General features: G+C 57.7%; 1 protein-coding gene across 1 annotated transcript; it reads left to right on the top strand.

The window, feature by feature from the left end:
• Positions 1-483: 483 nt before the first annotated feature.
• Positions 484-12,325, top strand: SYPL2 (synaptophysin like 2). The gene is made up of 6 exons (XM_079761664.1): positions 484-711; positions 868-942; positions 7,788-7,912; positions 8,890-9,091; positions 10,072-10,263; positions 11,605-12,325. The coding sequence occupies exons 1-6, from the start codon at positions 655-657 to the stop codon at positions 11,749-11,751; spliced, it is 798 nt and encodes a 265-aa protein (XP_079617790.1). The 5' UTR covers positions 484-654; the 3' UTR covers positions 11,752-12,325.
• The last annotated feature ends 2,359 nt before the right edge of the window (positions 12,326-14,684 follow it).

Below are 14,684 nucleotides of genomic sequence, written 5' to 3' on the forward strand. Positions count from 1 at the left end.
GAAGCGAGCGCTTTGTTAAGCGTAAGGCTTAGAACCTCAGATTTAGATTGCAGCTTTGATAATGCCTTATCAAAATCCTTTAGGTTCTGGGTATGGTGATGGAGAAAAAGAAAAAGAAAAAAATGGCTCCAAATCCAGGGAAACAGAGAAAGATGAGCGAGGAGCCCGTGCGCCCCGGAGCTCCCAACTAGTTTGCGACGTGGGTGGTGGGTTGGAGTGGCCGCGGTGTTCTCCCTCCGTCCGGCGCTGAGCTTCTGGTAAAGACCTTGAGCCCCTTTCGGCCAAACTGCCTGTACAAGCCACAGGTCCCTTTAAGGAGCCCTGCGGGCTGCAAAAGGGGCGCAGGGGGCGGGAGGAGGGTTCCCTAGCGCGCGCCACGTGACTGGGCGGCCAAGTTCGCTGGCGAGTTTGACAGGAGTTTGAATCGGCCTCGGGGGCTTTCTGCAGCCGGAGGGGCAGCGCAGCGGCCGCGACCTCGGCGAGCGCCGGCGACCCACCCCGCCAGCCTGGATCCCGGGCCCCCGCGGGCTGCTCGCGCTCCGCCACCGCTCGCGTCCCCCGCTGGTCAGCGGCCCCCTGCCCGACCGCGGACCCCGCAGCCTCTGGGCGAGGGAGCCGAGCCCCCGCGCAGCGCCCGGGCCCCGCCGCGCCAGCATGTCCTCCACGGAGACCGCAGCGAGCCGCCCGGCGGACAAGTCGCCACGCCAGCAGGTACTCCGCGTGCCCCCGGGGCTCTCCCCGCCCCCCTCCACCTGTCTGCTGGGGCCCTTATCCTTCTCCCTCTCCTGGGCCTGGGTAGGAGAAGGGGGGCCAGCGCTTTCCCGGAGTCCCCCATGCCCTGAGCCCTGGACCTCCCTGTCCTCGCAGGTGGACCAGCTGTTCGCGGGGCTGCGCTGGCGGCGGCTGGAGGAGCCGCTGGGCTTCATCAAAGTTCTCCAGTGGGTGAGTTGCTGCCCGAGCCGCGGGGCTATTTCGGGAGCCTGGGCCGTGACGCTGACCCGAAGCAATGTGGCCGGAGCGGGGGCGGAGGGGGCTGCGGGGAGGTCCTGCGGCCAGCAGCCCGCGGAGGGGTGGGGGCAGCGACAGGTGGGCGGGGGAGGGGCGGGCTGGGGTTGCTGGCCCAGCGCTCGGTGGCAGGCGGGTGAGCAGCGAGGCATGCGGAGTCTGGGATTCGGTCCTTCTATGTGCACGGAGCCTGTGCCCAAGGCGCTCACATTTCACCGGGGCAAGAGGACCCGAGTGTAACCTTTCCAGAACTCTGATCCTGCACATACCACTCCGCCGTGGCGGGAGCGGGGGAGGGCAAGGGGGATGAGAGGAGGAATGCCACGGAGGGCAGGGGAGGGAGGGAGGCAGAGGATGGAAAACCATCTGCACCCGAACCCACCCGGACCTGGCTGGGCCTGCAGGTGCACTCAGGGGGCAGGGTCCCGGCTGGCGGGTGCCCTGTTGAGATCACTGGGGTAATCTGGGTTCCTGTAACCGGGAGTGGATGAATGAATGAATGAATGGAGTTTATGACTCCAGGACTAAATAAAAGGAAAAATAAGATAGAATAAAAACCTCAGTGTGGCTAAAATGTGGCTTGTAGAATAATACAGACCAGTGGTCGGCAAACTCATTCGTCCACAGAGCCAAATATCAACAGCACAACGATTGAAATTTCTTTTGAGAGCCACATTTTTTAAACTTAAACTTCTTCTAACGCCACTTCTTCAAAATAGACTCGCCCAGGCCGTGGTATTTTGTGGAAGAGCCACACTCAAGGGGCCAAAGAGCCGCATGTGGCTTGCGAGCCGCGGTTTGCCGACCACTGATATAGACTATTATGCTGGGAAGCTGGGGCCCTGCTTTCCAGATCCGGACCTGCCTTTTCAGCCATGTGACCTTGGGCAAGTCACTTCTCTGGACTTCAGTTTCCAACGTTCGTCCAATGTTGATCACAACAACCCTAGAGGCCCCTTCTGCTCTCAGTGGGTTGGCGTGCTAGAATAGTGCCCTTCATTACACTCACCCTGTGACCTTGAAGAATTCACCTCCCCAGGGCCTCAGTTTCCCCCCTAACGGTCCAGGGCAAATACAGTCGCCCTGCTTCACTGGTCCTTTGAGGCACCGTTGTGCTCTCTGTCCTTCCCAGTGCCCACGGCCTGCTGGGTCTAAGTAAGGAATGTGGACAGGTGCAGCCACTCTCTCCAATCATGGAGACGTGTTGGGAGCATTTAGTGTACTGTCACAGAAGAGATTTTAGTTGGATTATCCACACACCACATGGTGTGTGCGTAACGGATCAATGTGCTTTCAGCACAGAAGTCAGCTAGGGAGTAAGTTACCGTTAACACGGAGGAGGATTGAGTTCTAAAGGGCTTTTAACTCACTGAAGACAGGAGAGAGCACCGTGTCACCGATTCCTAAGTCATCGTTTGGACGAGAAGCATCAAATCTGGAACTCAGGGGCACTGGTGCACTTGGGGTTATCTGTGGATATCCGAGACCCTGACTGGGGCTCCGGGCCAGCCTGGGGCGCTTCCAAGTGCAAACTCTGGGCCCCGGTGGGGACTTTCCGCTCTCCCTGCTGCCTCAGGAGCAATTGGACAGACTGCTGACTGAGCTCCTTCGCCTCCTCCCTTCCTGTTCTGACGCCCCACTTGCGTACGGGAGGGGGACATATAAGCATGATATTGGGCTCTATGTGACTGCCATCCAGAGCTAGGGGGCCATTCAGCCTTAGTGATCTCTGTGATCCAGAGGTGAACAGCCTGGAATGTAACTAAACTAGGCAAATGGGTCTGAGGAGATGTGAGAAAGACTGTCATGGGACGGGGGACATAGTGAGGTCACCAGACCGTGGAATCATCTTCCAAAGGGGGGTTTCTGCAAAGCGCCCTTCTTCAACCTTCTCTCCTGGTCCCCAGCCTTTCCCCACCCCTTGCCCCCAACACCCGCAACATTCCTATAAAGGCTGCGCTGATCCCTAAGAGTTGACCCACCTTGATGACCCTTTGGTGACCCCCAATCTCTTAGAGACGGGGGGGATACACCTTTCTCCCGTAATGCTAACTCCAGGGGCCCAAGGCTGGACTTGGAACTCAGCCTTCATTGGACCAGCAACATCTTAAGGAGACTTGACTTGCTTTTGCCGCCATCCTCGGAGCATGCGTTTCATTGCCTTGAGCCTCTGCAGATGAGCTAACGTAAAAGCACTTAGGAGCCAGCACCAGAAATGACAGTGAAAATGTCATTTGGGATTTTTCACTCGTTTCCTGCTTGGAGGGATCAAATGCTCCTGACTAGAAAAGGGGGGGGGGGGGGGGGAACACACAAAGAAATGCCACAAATCTTGATAATTGAAAACTTTTGTTGTCATTATTATCAAAAGCAAAGGTTTTACTGTAATCCTGGTGAGAAGAAAGTAATACTATTTTTTAATTTATTAGAAAATTCAGAAATTAACTAATCTCACCTCAATTCCAATTCTGGTCTCGCTAAGTCTATACTAAACTAATGAAATAATATGGGCATAGACCAATTGTTTTTTTGTTTTGTTTTGTTTTCTTAAAGAAAAAGGCAAAAATAAAATGAGGTAAAGCAGACTTTGAGGTTAGATGGGCTTTGGTTTAAATCCAGTCTCCTGCCGAAACCGGTTTGGCTCAGTGGATAGAGCGTTGGTCTGCGGACTGAAAGGTCCCAGGTTCGATTCCGGTCAAGGACATGTACATTGGTTGCGGGCACATCCCCGGTGGGGGGTGTGCAGGAGGCAGCTGGTCGATGTTTCTCTCTCATCGATGTTTCTAGCTCTCTGTCCCTCTCCTTTCCTCTCTGTAAAAAGTCAATAAAATATATTAAAATAAATAAAATAAAAATAAATCCAGTCTCCTCTGCTTCCTCACTGTGGAACGTAGGGTGAGTGGTGAAACCTTGGGGGCCTCGGTGTCCTGTCTGTCAAGGAGGGCGCGGTCTCCTGTGGGCTGCCGGGGAGGACGGCAGGAGGTAGTATCTGTAAAGCACTGAGCATTCAGGAAGACCACGTGAGCCTGGCGGTCTGAGGGGTGTTCCCTTCCCTCCTGTTCCCGACCTCCCTGTCCTCTAACTTCCCCCCTTAAGCAGACTGTCAGCTAGACCTGTCCTTTGGTGAGATTGTTCAAATGTCACTGCCGAGTCCTGGCTTTGAGGGTAAGGTACAAAAGGATTTCCTGGATCACTGAGTCACTGTTGCCGTAAGAAGTCACATTATTGTCAACTGCAGGTGCCCCGGATCTATACTTCACCTTGGAGGTGCCACAGCCACTTACTTGGCTCTGGGGTCTCTGGTTTCAGTAAGTGTGGGAATGTGAGTCCATGACGCCAAGGAGGTGATGGTGGGAGTAGGATTTGGGGGAGAACATGTCCGTGTTCTCAGGCCCAGGAGTATCCCCGACAAGCACGTGAGCACCAGAGGGGAGCTTCATCCTTAAACTGGAGGGTTCCTCCGCATCGCTCCAAAGGAGAGGCAGCGGCGGGGGGAGGGGGAGGTGGCGGGCAGTGTAAGGTTGGCACCAGAACTCCAGAGGAACCCCCCCCCCCCGACCCCTTGTCTCAGGAACTCCATCTCTCCTTGGTTCCTGGTCTTTGTGACCAGTCGGCTCAACTCAGAGCCTCGTTTTCGGTGGCAGGGGTGGTTTCGGTCCTTCCCGCCATCCCTGTGGCTCAGGCACCTGGCACAGTGAGGGCAGAAAGCTACACAGGCGCCGAAAGGAGGAGGGCATCTCTCTCTGCTCCGTGCAGTCCTCCCTGCCCGTAGCAGAGGCCTGGCCTCTCTCTTCAGCCTCAGTCGCTCTGCGATGCAGGGGTTTTGTTTGTGTGTTTGAGCATGACTCTCCCCTTTCTGGTGTAAACTCTTGCGAGCAGGCAGAGTCTTATTTATCTTTATGTCTCCGGCGCCTGGCAGCAAGCAGATGCTCCATGACTACTTGTCGATGAATGAATGAATGAACGCAGTAGAAAGAGCACTGGGCAGGGACGCAGGATATGTAAGTTCTAAGCCCGGCTTTCGCATCGGCTAAATGTGACCTTGGGCAAGTCACTTAATCTCCCGGGACTTGAGTTTCCACCTCTATGAAATGAGACCGTGGCGCTCGATAATCTCCGAGATCCTTTTTGCTCAGCTGCTCTGTGAACCTGTGCGGTTCTCCTGCAAGTTCTCCCTTCCTCCACTCCTACAGCAAACCGTCTGTCACCTGGCACCACTGACTGCGACGTGCAGACTTAATCACATATTCTGGTTAATGAAGGGGTATAGAAGGTGTTTGGATTCCCGACTGTCAGAGAATCAGCATAGAAGAGAATTCAGTTAAGATGAAAGGTATTGTGGGTATATTTTGCCCAGCAAGGAATCGTAAGTCAGGGTTCAGGACTGTCAGGACCTCAAGGTTGTCACCTCGACATAGCAGACCTTTCGGTGACAATGGAAGCGTTCGATGACGTGCCGTCCAGTGTGGCACCTGCTGGTCACGTGTGGCCCCCGCGCACTTGAGGTGTGGCTAATGTGACTGAGCAACTGTTTTAAATTTTATTTCATTTTAATTCATTTTCATTTAAACAGGCATACTGGGCTAGCAGCTACTGTTTGTTCACTGCCTAAGTATTAGTGCCTGGAGCAATTCCTGGTAGATAGTAGATGCTCAATAAATGTCACCTTTCTGACGATGCCAGGAGGGCCTGCCAAGAGAATGCTGGTGAAGAGAAGGTTTCCTAACTGCCCGTTCCATTGCCCCAAGTTCGGAAGACTGGACCTCCATTCCCAGGGAACCCACAGGGGCCCTTCGCTGACGGAACAGCCTGTGGGTAAAAATACATCCGTTTGTGCTGCGCTTTCTAGAACACGACGCCCTAATGTGTCCAGTTGGACATCAGAAGCCAAGAGGAATAAAGAAACTGCTCAGAGGACTCAGGGAGCCACAGAGCTGACAGAAGGTTAGAGAATGCCTCCGAGACAAGTTCCGCGGGGACACCCGGGCGGCGACTTGGAGGAGGTGAAGGGGATGACGCAGAGGCGTGGGCGAGTCCGGCAGGAAGATGGGCACCGGGCTCTGGAGCAGCCGGAAGTTTCATTCGGAGGAGGCGGTGCTCAGGCATCGGGGAGAGAGGGGCTGTACTGCCTCCTGCCCTGTTGTTGTTGTTTAAGTGGAGACAAGTCTTGTTTGTCTGAACTAAACCTCCTAGAAAGAGAGAGGTGCCCATCGTGACATTTAAAAGGGGGATCAGTGGCTCCATCTTGGAGAGGCTGTGCCAGGCCAGGCGGTGCCGGGCGGGGCCCTGGCATCAGGCATTGCCCTGGGCCGGGCGCAGCTGCTGGCGACAGCCCTCCCCTCAGCCAGCGAGAAGACGCAGAGTTGGAAAGGCCTCCAGCCGACCTCCTCCAAACCCCTCACTCTGCAGGTGAGGACACTGAGACTCGGAGAGCAGAGCAAGGTCACCGGCTAATCTGTGACGGGGCCAGGGTTCTAGACTCCTAGGCCAGGCCTCTCCGCCGCCACGCCATCGGGGCACTAGCCAGACAATGCGCACGTCACTCTGTTTCCCACGCAGATTAGCGGTCTTCTAGGCGCTCGATGTCCCAGACACGAGTCAGAGAGAAAGTTACAGAACACGGACCATCCACAGAACGCGCTCCCTGCGTAATTAGAACGATGACGCCACGAACAGGCCGAGGAAACGGGGCTGAGCCGATGATGTGGGAGGATGAGGCTCCAGTTTCTCGCCTTTCCTGATCGAAGTTTGTTTCTCCAGAAGGAGATTCTAAAACCACGGCCCTGGCCGGGGAGCTCAGTTGGTTAGAGTGTCATCCCGACACGCCCAGGTTGTGTTCCATTTCCGGCCAGGGCCCGTACAAGAAGCAACCGATGAATGGATAAGTAAGTGGCACAACAAATCGGTGTTTCTTTCTCTCTCTCAAATCAAGAAATTTTAAAAAAAGGAAAAAAAAAATCATGGGATGAGGTCATTTCATTTCACTTAAGACTCGGAGGTTCAGTCCAGTGAGAAGAACACAATTCACGTTGCCTGAAGCACCTCGGGTTCTTAACCCTGAGAAATGGCAGCATCCACCACTTACAACGGGAGGCACCACCACCAGGGCGGCAGGAGGCTGGGAAGGCAAGTGGAAGCTGCTCTTCTCTGTGCTGGATGGAGCCAGCACCCTCAGCACCTCCCCAGCCCGCTCTGCCCGCCTGGCCCCTCTGAAGGCCAAGGCCGGGGTTGTCCACTTCAGCTCCGCCTCCACCGAGGCAGGAAGTTAGCCACAGGGTAACGATTCAGTGACGGCTTCAAAGAAGAAATGGAGAGAACTCCGAGCGGGCCCCATCGTGGTTAGAGCAGGCGAATCTATTTCCAGGTGCCTCTCCCTTGGGGAGGAAAGTCAAGGCCAGCTTTGAGCCAGAAGTTTCCAAAAGCCTAAATCGCTCTGTGCTCGCCATCATCTTAAGAAGGCTACGGGTGGCCGGTCCCCCGACGTCATATCCAATGGGGAGATGTGGGAACCCTCACTTCTTCTCTCTTGCCTCCCAGACGCCCCTCGAAGGCAGCCTTATGCATTTGGCTGTTGGGCCCGGCACCCTGTGCGGTGAACACAGCACTGGAGGCTGCAAGACCAATGGAAGACCTGGTCTCCCCAGGGGGGACTTGATTAAAGGGAACCCCCCGACACACCCCCCCCCCCATATCGGCGCCGCTTAGCCAGAGGGTGGTTTGGGAGGGCTAGATCTCGGCCGGCCTGCTGAGGCCTCCGACTCAAAGGGCTCCCTCTCCCTCAGCTCTTTGCTATTTTCGCCTTCGGGTGCTGCGGCTCCTACAGCGGGGAGACAGGAGCCATGGTCCGCTGCAACAACGAAGCCAAGGACGTGAGCTCCATCATCGTCTTGTTCGGCTATCCCTTCAGGTGAGCAGCGCTGGTGGGGCCCGCACGGCCCCCGCCCCTGACCGGCCAGGCCTCTTCCTCTCCCATCTCGTGGGGTGTCACTCCAGCCCCGTCCCTGACCACCTAGGCCTCTTCCTCTCCCATCTCGTGGGGTGTCACTCCAGCCCCCGCCCCTGACCGGCCAGGCCTCTTCCTCTCCCATCTCGTGGGGTGTCACTCCAGACCGGGGTCCTTCCTGCCCTTTGGGAATTTCAGATACACCGACCAGAGAAAAACGCCAGGGGAGTCAGCCAGACCAGGGTTGTAACCCCGTCCCCGTCCACAGATAGCCAGTGGCGGGTAACGACAGCCACCGCAAGGACCCCCGCGGCCTGGCGTGGAGGTGACAGGAGCCGGGGCGCCTCTCGCTGCCCCTCAGAGCCTCCTCCCTGCCTTGAAGGGAAGGGAGCGTGTTAGCACTTAGACCCCGAAGAGCTGGTGTGGGGGTTACAAGGAGCCCCGTGGGACCCAGGAGGGAGGAAGGGGGAGCCAGGTGTCCGGAGGACAGTGGGGACAGGGCCACCTTTCCAGGCGTTTCTAGTAGCAGCAGCCGCGTTAGATGAAGGGCCTCTTGTCTAGACTAGGATGTGCGTGTTCCGCTTTGTCTGTCTCCCCGGGGCCCACAGGAGGCCGGTGCCCTCCCGGGTCCGGGGCCGCGAGGAGCTGACCTGGGCTTGGCTCCCAGAAGCAGATGGACAATAGATACCGGGTCTCGGCCTAAAGGGCCCTGGAGACTCGGGAAGCGCAGTCACCGCATCTGGGCCGCGTGGCTGAGTGTGGGTGCGGCTGAGCGGGGGCAGGGTTGGACCAGAACCCCAGGATGAGGATGAGGTGGCATCCCTCCCGCCACACCCGCTTCTTGGCTCCGGAAGAGTGGAGGGTGAGGAGAGCACAGACCACCCAGGGCAGGGTGGTCAGCTCAGGAGGTCCCCCCGGCCCCGCCGCCCCCCGCACTGCAGGTTGAACCGGGTCCAGTATGAGATGCCGCTCTGTGACGACGAGGCCACCTCCAAGACCATGAACCTGCTGGGGGACTTCTCCGCCCCCGCCGAGTTCTTCGTGACGCTGGGCATCTTCTCCTTCTTCTACACCATGGCCGCGCTCGTCCTCTACCTGCGCTTCCACGGCCTCTACGCCGAGGACAGGCGCTTCCCGCTGGCGGTGAGTGGGCCGGCCGGGAGGCTGAGGGGAGGCTGGGGGGGAGCTGGTGGCTCCCGGGACCCTGGCACCTGCCAGCTGTTGGCCCCTTCAGGTACTGAGGCTCCCACCAACCTCCCACCATCGGCTGGTCTCCTCCCCGGAGGCTCAATAGCATCAGGAAGCGGGCTCTGGCCCAGCCGGCCTGGCTCAGTGGTTGAGCAGCGACCTATGAACCGGGAGGTCACAGTTCGATTCCTGGTCAGCGCACACGATTCCTGGGTTGCGGGCTCTGTCCCCGGTATGGGGTGTGTGGAAGGCCCCCGATCAATGATTGTCTCTCATCATTGATGTTTCTATCTCTCTCTCCCTTTCCAATCAATCAATATATATATATATATATATATATATATTTTTTTTTTTAAAGTGAGCACTTTCAAAAAAGCGTCTGGTGTATGGTTAGCCTCGCTAAGTGTTAGCTAGTATTAATATTCCCCCCCTTCACTTTCTCCGCAGCCCAGGCGTGCGGGTGGAGGGGTGACCCTCTGCCGCCAGCCGCAGCTGAGCAGAGGTTGATGGATGGAACAGCTAGGCTGTCCACATTCGTTGTATTCCTGAAGCGAATACAATGTCGTATGCCAACCGCGACTGAAAAATAAGTTTAGAAAGGGAAAAGTGTTTTTGAACATTTTTAAGGAAATGCAGGGAAGGGAGAGTGGGGAGTTGAAGACGTGTGGGTTTCGGGGTGACACTGGCCAGCAGGTGCCTCGACACACTGTTCCCTGAGCTCGGTGTGAGGGCCTGGGCGGGGGCAGTCCCGGTGGCGGGATTCCTTCGGTTGGTGACAGGGAAAGAGTTTCCGAGACCATCCGGGCTCCCGGAGGCTCTGGGCAGATGGAAGGGGAGCTGTCCCGGGACCCCAGGATCCCCGTGCGTTAGAGCAAGAGGACGAAAAGTGGGAGTCCCCGGGTGTGACTGCGTGTCCCGTCCCTCTGCTCCTCCAGGACTTCTGTGTGACCGTCTCCTTCACCTTCTTCTGGCTGGTGGCCGCCGCGGCCTGGGGCAAGGGCCTGACCGACGTCAAGGGGGCCACGCGGCCCTCGAGCCTGACCGTGGCCATGTCCGTGTGCCACGGAGAGGACGCCGTGTGCAGTGCCGGGGCCACCCCCTCCATGGGGCTGGCCAATCTCTCCGTGGTGAGACCTGCGGCCCCCAGGGGGTCTGGGGGAGGCAGCACCATCCCACTGCCCAGGGCTGCCCTAAGAGCAGGTTCTGAGAACAGAGGGTGTCCCACAGCTGGTGTCCCCTACACCCGGGGTCAGTGCCCCCCGCGCCTAGCGCTGGCTGCTGGCTTCGAGCTGACCCCGGGAAGACATCCGGGGACGGGGAGAACCCGAGAGCACCTAGCCTCCTGTCCCTTCCTCCTGCCGCTGCTGCCTTCCCCTTCCCCCTCCCTCACCCCACCTCCAGGCTCGCACGCCCCATTTCTCCTGCCTGTTTACAGGGTGTGTGTGTGTGTGTGTGTGTGTGTGTGTGTGTGTGTGAAGGGGGAACCCAGACCCAGAGTGAGCGGCTCAGACCTCCAGGCTGGGGAAGGGCTTTGGGCAGTGGCGGGTCCGGCTGGCATGCACATTTTGGGCCATCCCAGTTTTTATAACGTTGACATATTTTCCTATCAGTTGGTAAATAGCTGAGGCCTCAGGCTTTTCCAATGTCCCCTGTCATCCCAGCCACCTCAGCCCTACCCGGACAATGGCCTGAACCTCCCGGAGGGAGGCGCAGTGATGTGCCGGGAGGGTTTAACGTCTGGCACAACAGGGAGTCTTCTAGACCTTGCTGGAACCCTGCGGATAGGTTTCACCCCGCCCTGACATTTTATTGTAAAACCCCTCCTGCATACAGCAGAGCTGAGAGAAGTTTACAATGAACACCCACGTACCCATCGCCTAGCCTGTACCAGGGACATTTTACTAGACTTGCTTTAGCACGTATCTGCCCGCCTCTCTCGATCTATCAACCCGTCTTATTTTTAATGCATTTCAAAGTTAATTGTAGGCGTCAATACACTTCCTCCTAAATGCTTCCTGCTGCTAGGTTTTTAAATATTGTGAACAAGTATTGGAATATAGCCCTGGCTGGGTCCCTAGCCGGGCCTCCGGCAAGGAGCACCTTGGACAGCTCTGGCCACACCCACCCCACGGAAGGCTCTGGGACCTGGGTCCCGCGTGTACCTGTGCGGTGGGAGGAGCGACAAGGACCGTGCTCCTTGCTGTGCTTTGCACAGTGTGCTCCACTCCAGGGGCCAGAGTCTCCTAGGGACCAAGCCACAGCTGGGGCATCTGTACACAGCGTTAGCCACGTTCACCAGAGAACCCCTTGGTGAGTGATGGCCTTGAACTCCGTCTCAATATCCGGTTTTCCGTTCGTTTTCGTGGCCCTCTGTACCTCTCCCCATCGGCCCCCTCCACAGGTACTCCCCTCCCGGTTCCCACGATGCCCCCTCCCTCTTCTCACAAACTCCCCCGATGTCTTTGCAGCTCTTCGGCTTCATCAACTTCTTCCTGTGGGCCGGGAACTGTTGGTTCGTGTTCAAGGAGACCCCGTGGCACGGGCAGGGCCAGGACCAGGGCCAAGGCCCCGGCCCCGAGAGCACAGCCGAGCAGGGAGCCGTGGAGAAGCAGTAAGCAGCCCCCACCTGGCCACTCCCGAACAGGACGCACCTCTTCGACCACCTCGGCTCCCAGGACCTCCCTCCTCTTCCTGCTCCTCCAACCCCCCTCCCCCGCCCCTCTGGGCTCTGAGCTCTGAGAAGTCATCCATGGGTGGGCAGGCAGCAGCTGTCGGAAACCTGGGCAGCCCTCCCGGTGGCTTCCTGTCCCTCCTCTGCCGGAGGCCCCCCCCCCCCCCCCACGGCAGGAACTCAGTGCTTCTTGTCTCCTGCCCGGACCCAGGCACCTCACCTAGGGCCATAGGGACCCTCACAGCCTCTGCTGCAGGCGGGGGTTGGAGGCAGGAGACCAGAGTCCTGAGACTGGTCCCTAGCAGCCTCCTCTATCAACCTGTCCAGCTTCAATAAAAGTGGGGGGAGGGGAAACTGGCTGGCAGCCTTCTTCCTGGTCCCTTGCATGGAGGGCCCACCAGTGCTTTAGAGACCCCTCTTCGATGGCTGCCATCTAGGCCTCGTGCCTGCACTGCTCGCCACAGAGCCCTGGCTCAGCGTGTGCTCCCCACTCTCCGCTGGCCTCTGCTGCCCACTGAGCCCACCAGGTGTGAGCAGGGAGGCCCATCCGCCTGGCAAACAGCCTTCAGAGGGTCCCGATGCCTTAGACTCAGTGGGGAGCAGACACATTGCAACCGCATTGAAATTCAAGAAACTAAAGCCAGGAAACGTGCTGGGGAGTCAGTTTCTTCTATTCCCCCAGTCCTCCCGCCCCTCCAAGCTGGGGCTCTTCCCACCAACTCTCTGAACTCACACTGGCCTTCAACTCCTTACTTTCCTCCCTGACCTCCCGCTGGGGCTTGGTCTCACCCTTGGGACACAACCTGAGGGGTCTAAGGGCACCTCCACCTCAGCCCTTCCCGCAACCTCTCCGCCCATCCCCCGCTCCCTTGGGTCTGAGGCATTCAAGGTCCTTTTCCAAGTCTGGCCAGGCCTTCCTTTCATTCCTGTGGGGCCAGACAAGGGCTTTGCCAAGGCCCAAAGGACCATTCATGAGGCCACGTTGCCCCGGACCCAGGACATGGATGGATGGGCCCACTTCTTCTTCATTCTCTGCCCCGCCCCCCTCCTTCCTGGCCCCTCTTTCATACTTCCCCTTCTCCCCTTACAAATGGACGTGCCCTCGCCCTCTGCCCTCCTGCCTCATCTCTCCCAGGCCCTGTCTCCCCACCCCGCCCAGGGCAGGCCGATGCTATTGGTGCTTCTACATTTCGGGACCCAGTTCCATGTTTGTCTTTCGTGTGTCTCCTCTTCCTGATACCTCCTTCAGCCCCTCTCTGAACCCCGGAGCCTAAGACACAGTGCCCACAGGGTAAGGGCCACCCGTCCCCCACCCGGCTCCTACCCAGTCTGCCCTGGCCATAGGGTTGCCCAGAGAAGGATGAAGAAGGGTGAATGCAGCCATTTTCCAATCCCAGTGCCAATTAGCCCATTATCATCCCAGAGGCGAGTGTGCCCTGCGCCAGTCTCTGCTCAGGACTGAGTCAACCCCTCCAACCTCCTCACCTCCCTAGACGCCATTCACAGGAGTATGCGCATTCCTGGGGTGCCCAGGAGTCAGGGCCTTTGCCTTTGGGCCAATCATTTCTTCTCTGGGGCAGAGTCCCCTCTCCCCGACTTGATGGGGGTAGATTTATACCCTCAAATACCGCAGAGCCCTTGGGCATAAGACGTAGGCCATTTTGTTTGGATTTGGGGAAAGGGATCTGAGGAAAGAAGAGAGGTTACGGGGATGAGAGTGTTTCTAAGTCTGAACCTCTCTCTGTCCTGAGCTGCCCCCATGGTTACTCGAGGACAAGGAGGGACAGTCCTGCCTGCAGCTCCAGAGACGCAGAGAACAAAGAGGTGACCCTAATTTTCTTCAAGCTGGCCCCTGGGGGTGGGTCTGTGAGCAGCTTCTACTGGAACTTTTGTTTGGATTCTGTGTACGTATTTATAATTTACTTAAAATGTGACGGATACAGTGTTCTCCTTTGGGGGCCGACATTAGCCCCCGGCCCTTCAGTGGGGAAAGGGGGGCACGCCCTCCCGCCAAGGACTCCTCGCTCAGCACTTCCCCTGCAGCAGGGAAGGCTGATCCCCTCCAAAGGCTGGCTTCCGACCAGCCAGGAGACCTTGATTTAGGTGACGGCCTCTCTCTCCCCCGAAGAGGAAAGGCAGGGCCAGGCCGGGTGCCCAAGGGCAGGGCTGTCCTCATAGGATCCATGTCCCCTCCAACCAGCGCTGGCAGCACAGCGTTGCCTAGTGGGGGCAGAGGTGGAAGGAGGTGTCTGGTTTCCCCAGCTGCTGCAGGAGGCTCCCAGGCAGGCCCTTTGCCCTAGTCAACTCTGACCCCGCCAGGCTGCCCACCCAGGACCTCTCCTGAACAGGAGTTCCCTCCACCATCGTGGCCACAGGTCTCCTATCTGGGGGTCACCGGGCGTGGGTGGGAGGAGGATGCTGCGTGTTGTTTTCTGGTGCTTGTTACCACACATTGGAATAAACAGTGCTTCCAGCATGTGCCACGAAGGAGCCAAGACCGGAGCCCTGCCGGGGATTCTTTTTCCCTCTCCCTCCCCTCGCTTTCCGTGTTTGGACAAATATCTGCATTCCCCCCCCAAAATATCCTTCTGCCCCTCTCCCCTCTGCACCCCAAGCTGTAGAACCTGCAGACTGAAGAGCGGCTCCTGGTGACATCTCTCTTGGGGGCCTCAATTAGTCCAAAGAAACCGAGACTCATTAGCAAATTTGGAGAAAACTCAAAAGGTGTGTGTGTGTGTGAGAGAGAGAGAGGGAGAGGCCTCCACAACGCCGTTTTCATTTGTTCTCCTACCATCTGTGACCCAGACAAGCTGCCTGCCGGAGTCGAGGGGGGCCATATGCTTGCCCTCTTCACTAGAAAGGTTCTTGCTAAACCAA

This window comes from Cnephaeus nilssonii (genome assembly GCF_951640355.1).
Source record: "Cnephaeus nilssonii genome assembly, chromosome: 21".
Classification (NCBI taxonomy): Eukaryota; Metazoa; Chordata; class Mammalia; order Chiroptera; family Vespertilionidae; genus Cnephaeus; species Cnephaeus nilssonii.

Coding starts and splice junctions, on each gene's coding strand:
- SYPL2 (XM_079761664.1), top strand. CDS start 655: ATGTCCTCCACGGAGACCGCAGCGAGCCGCCCGGCGGACAAGTCGCCA. Junction 943..7,787: donor TCATCAAAGTTCTCCAGTGG/GTGAGTTGCTGC, acceptor CCTCTCCCTCAG/CTCTTTGCTATTTTCGCCTT. Junction 9,092..10,071: donor ACAGGCGCTTCCCGCTGGCG/GTGAGTGGGCCG, acceptor CTGCTCCTCCAG/GACTTCTGTGTGACCGTCTC.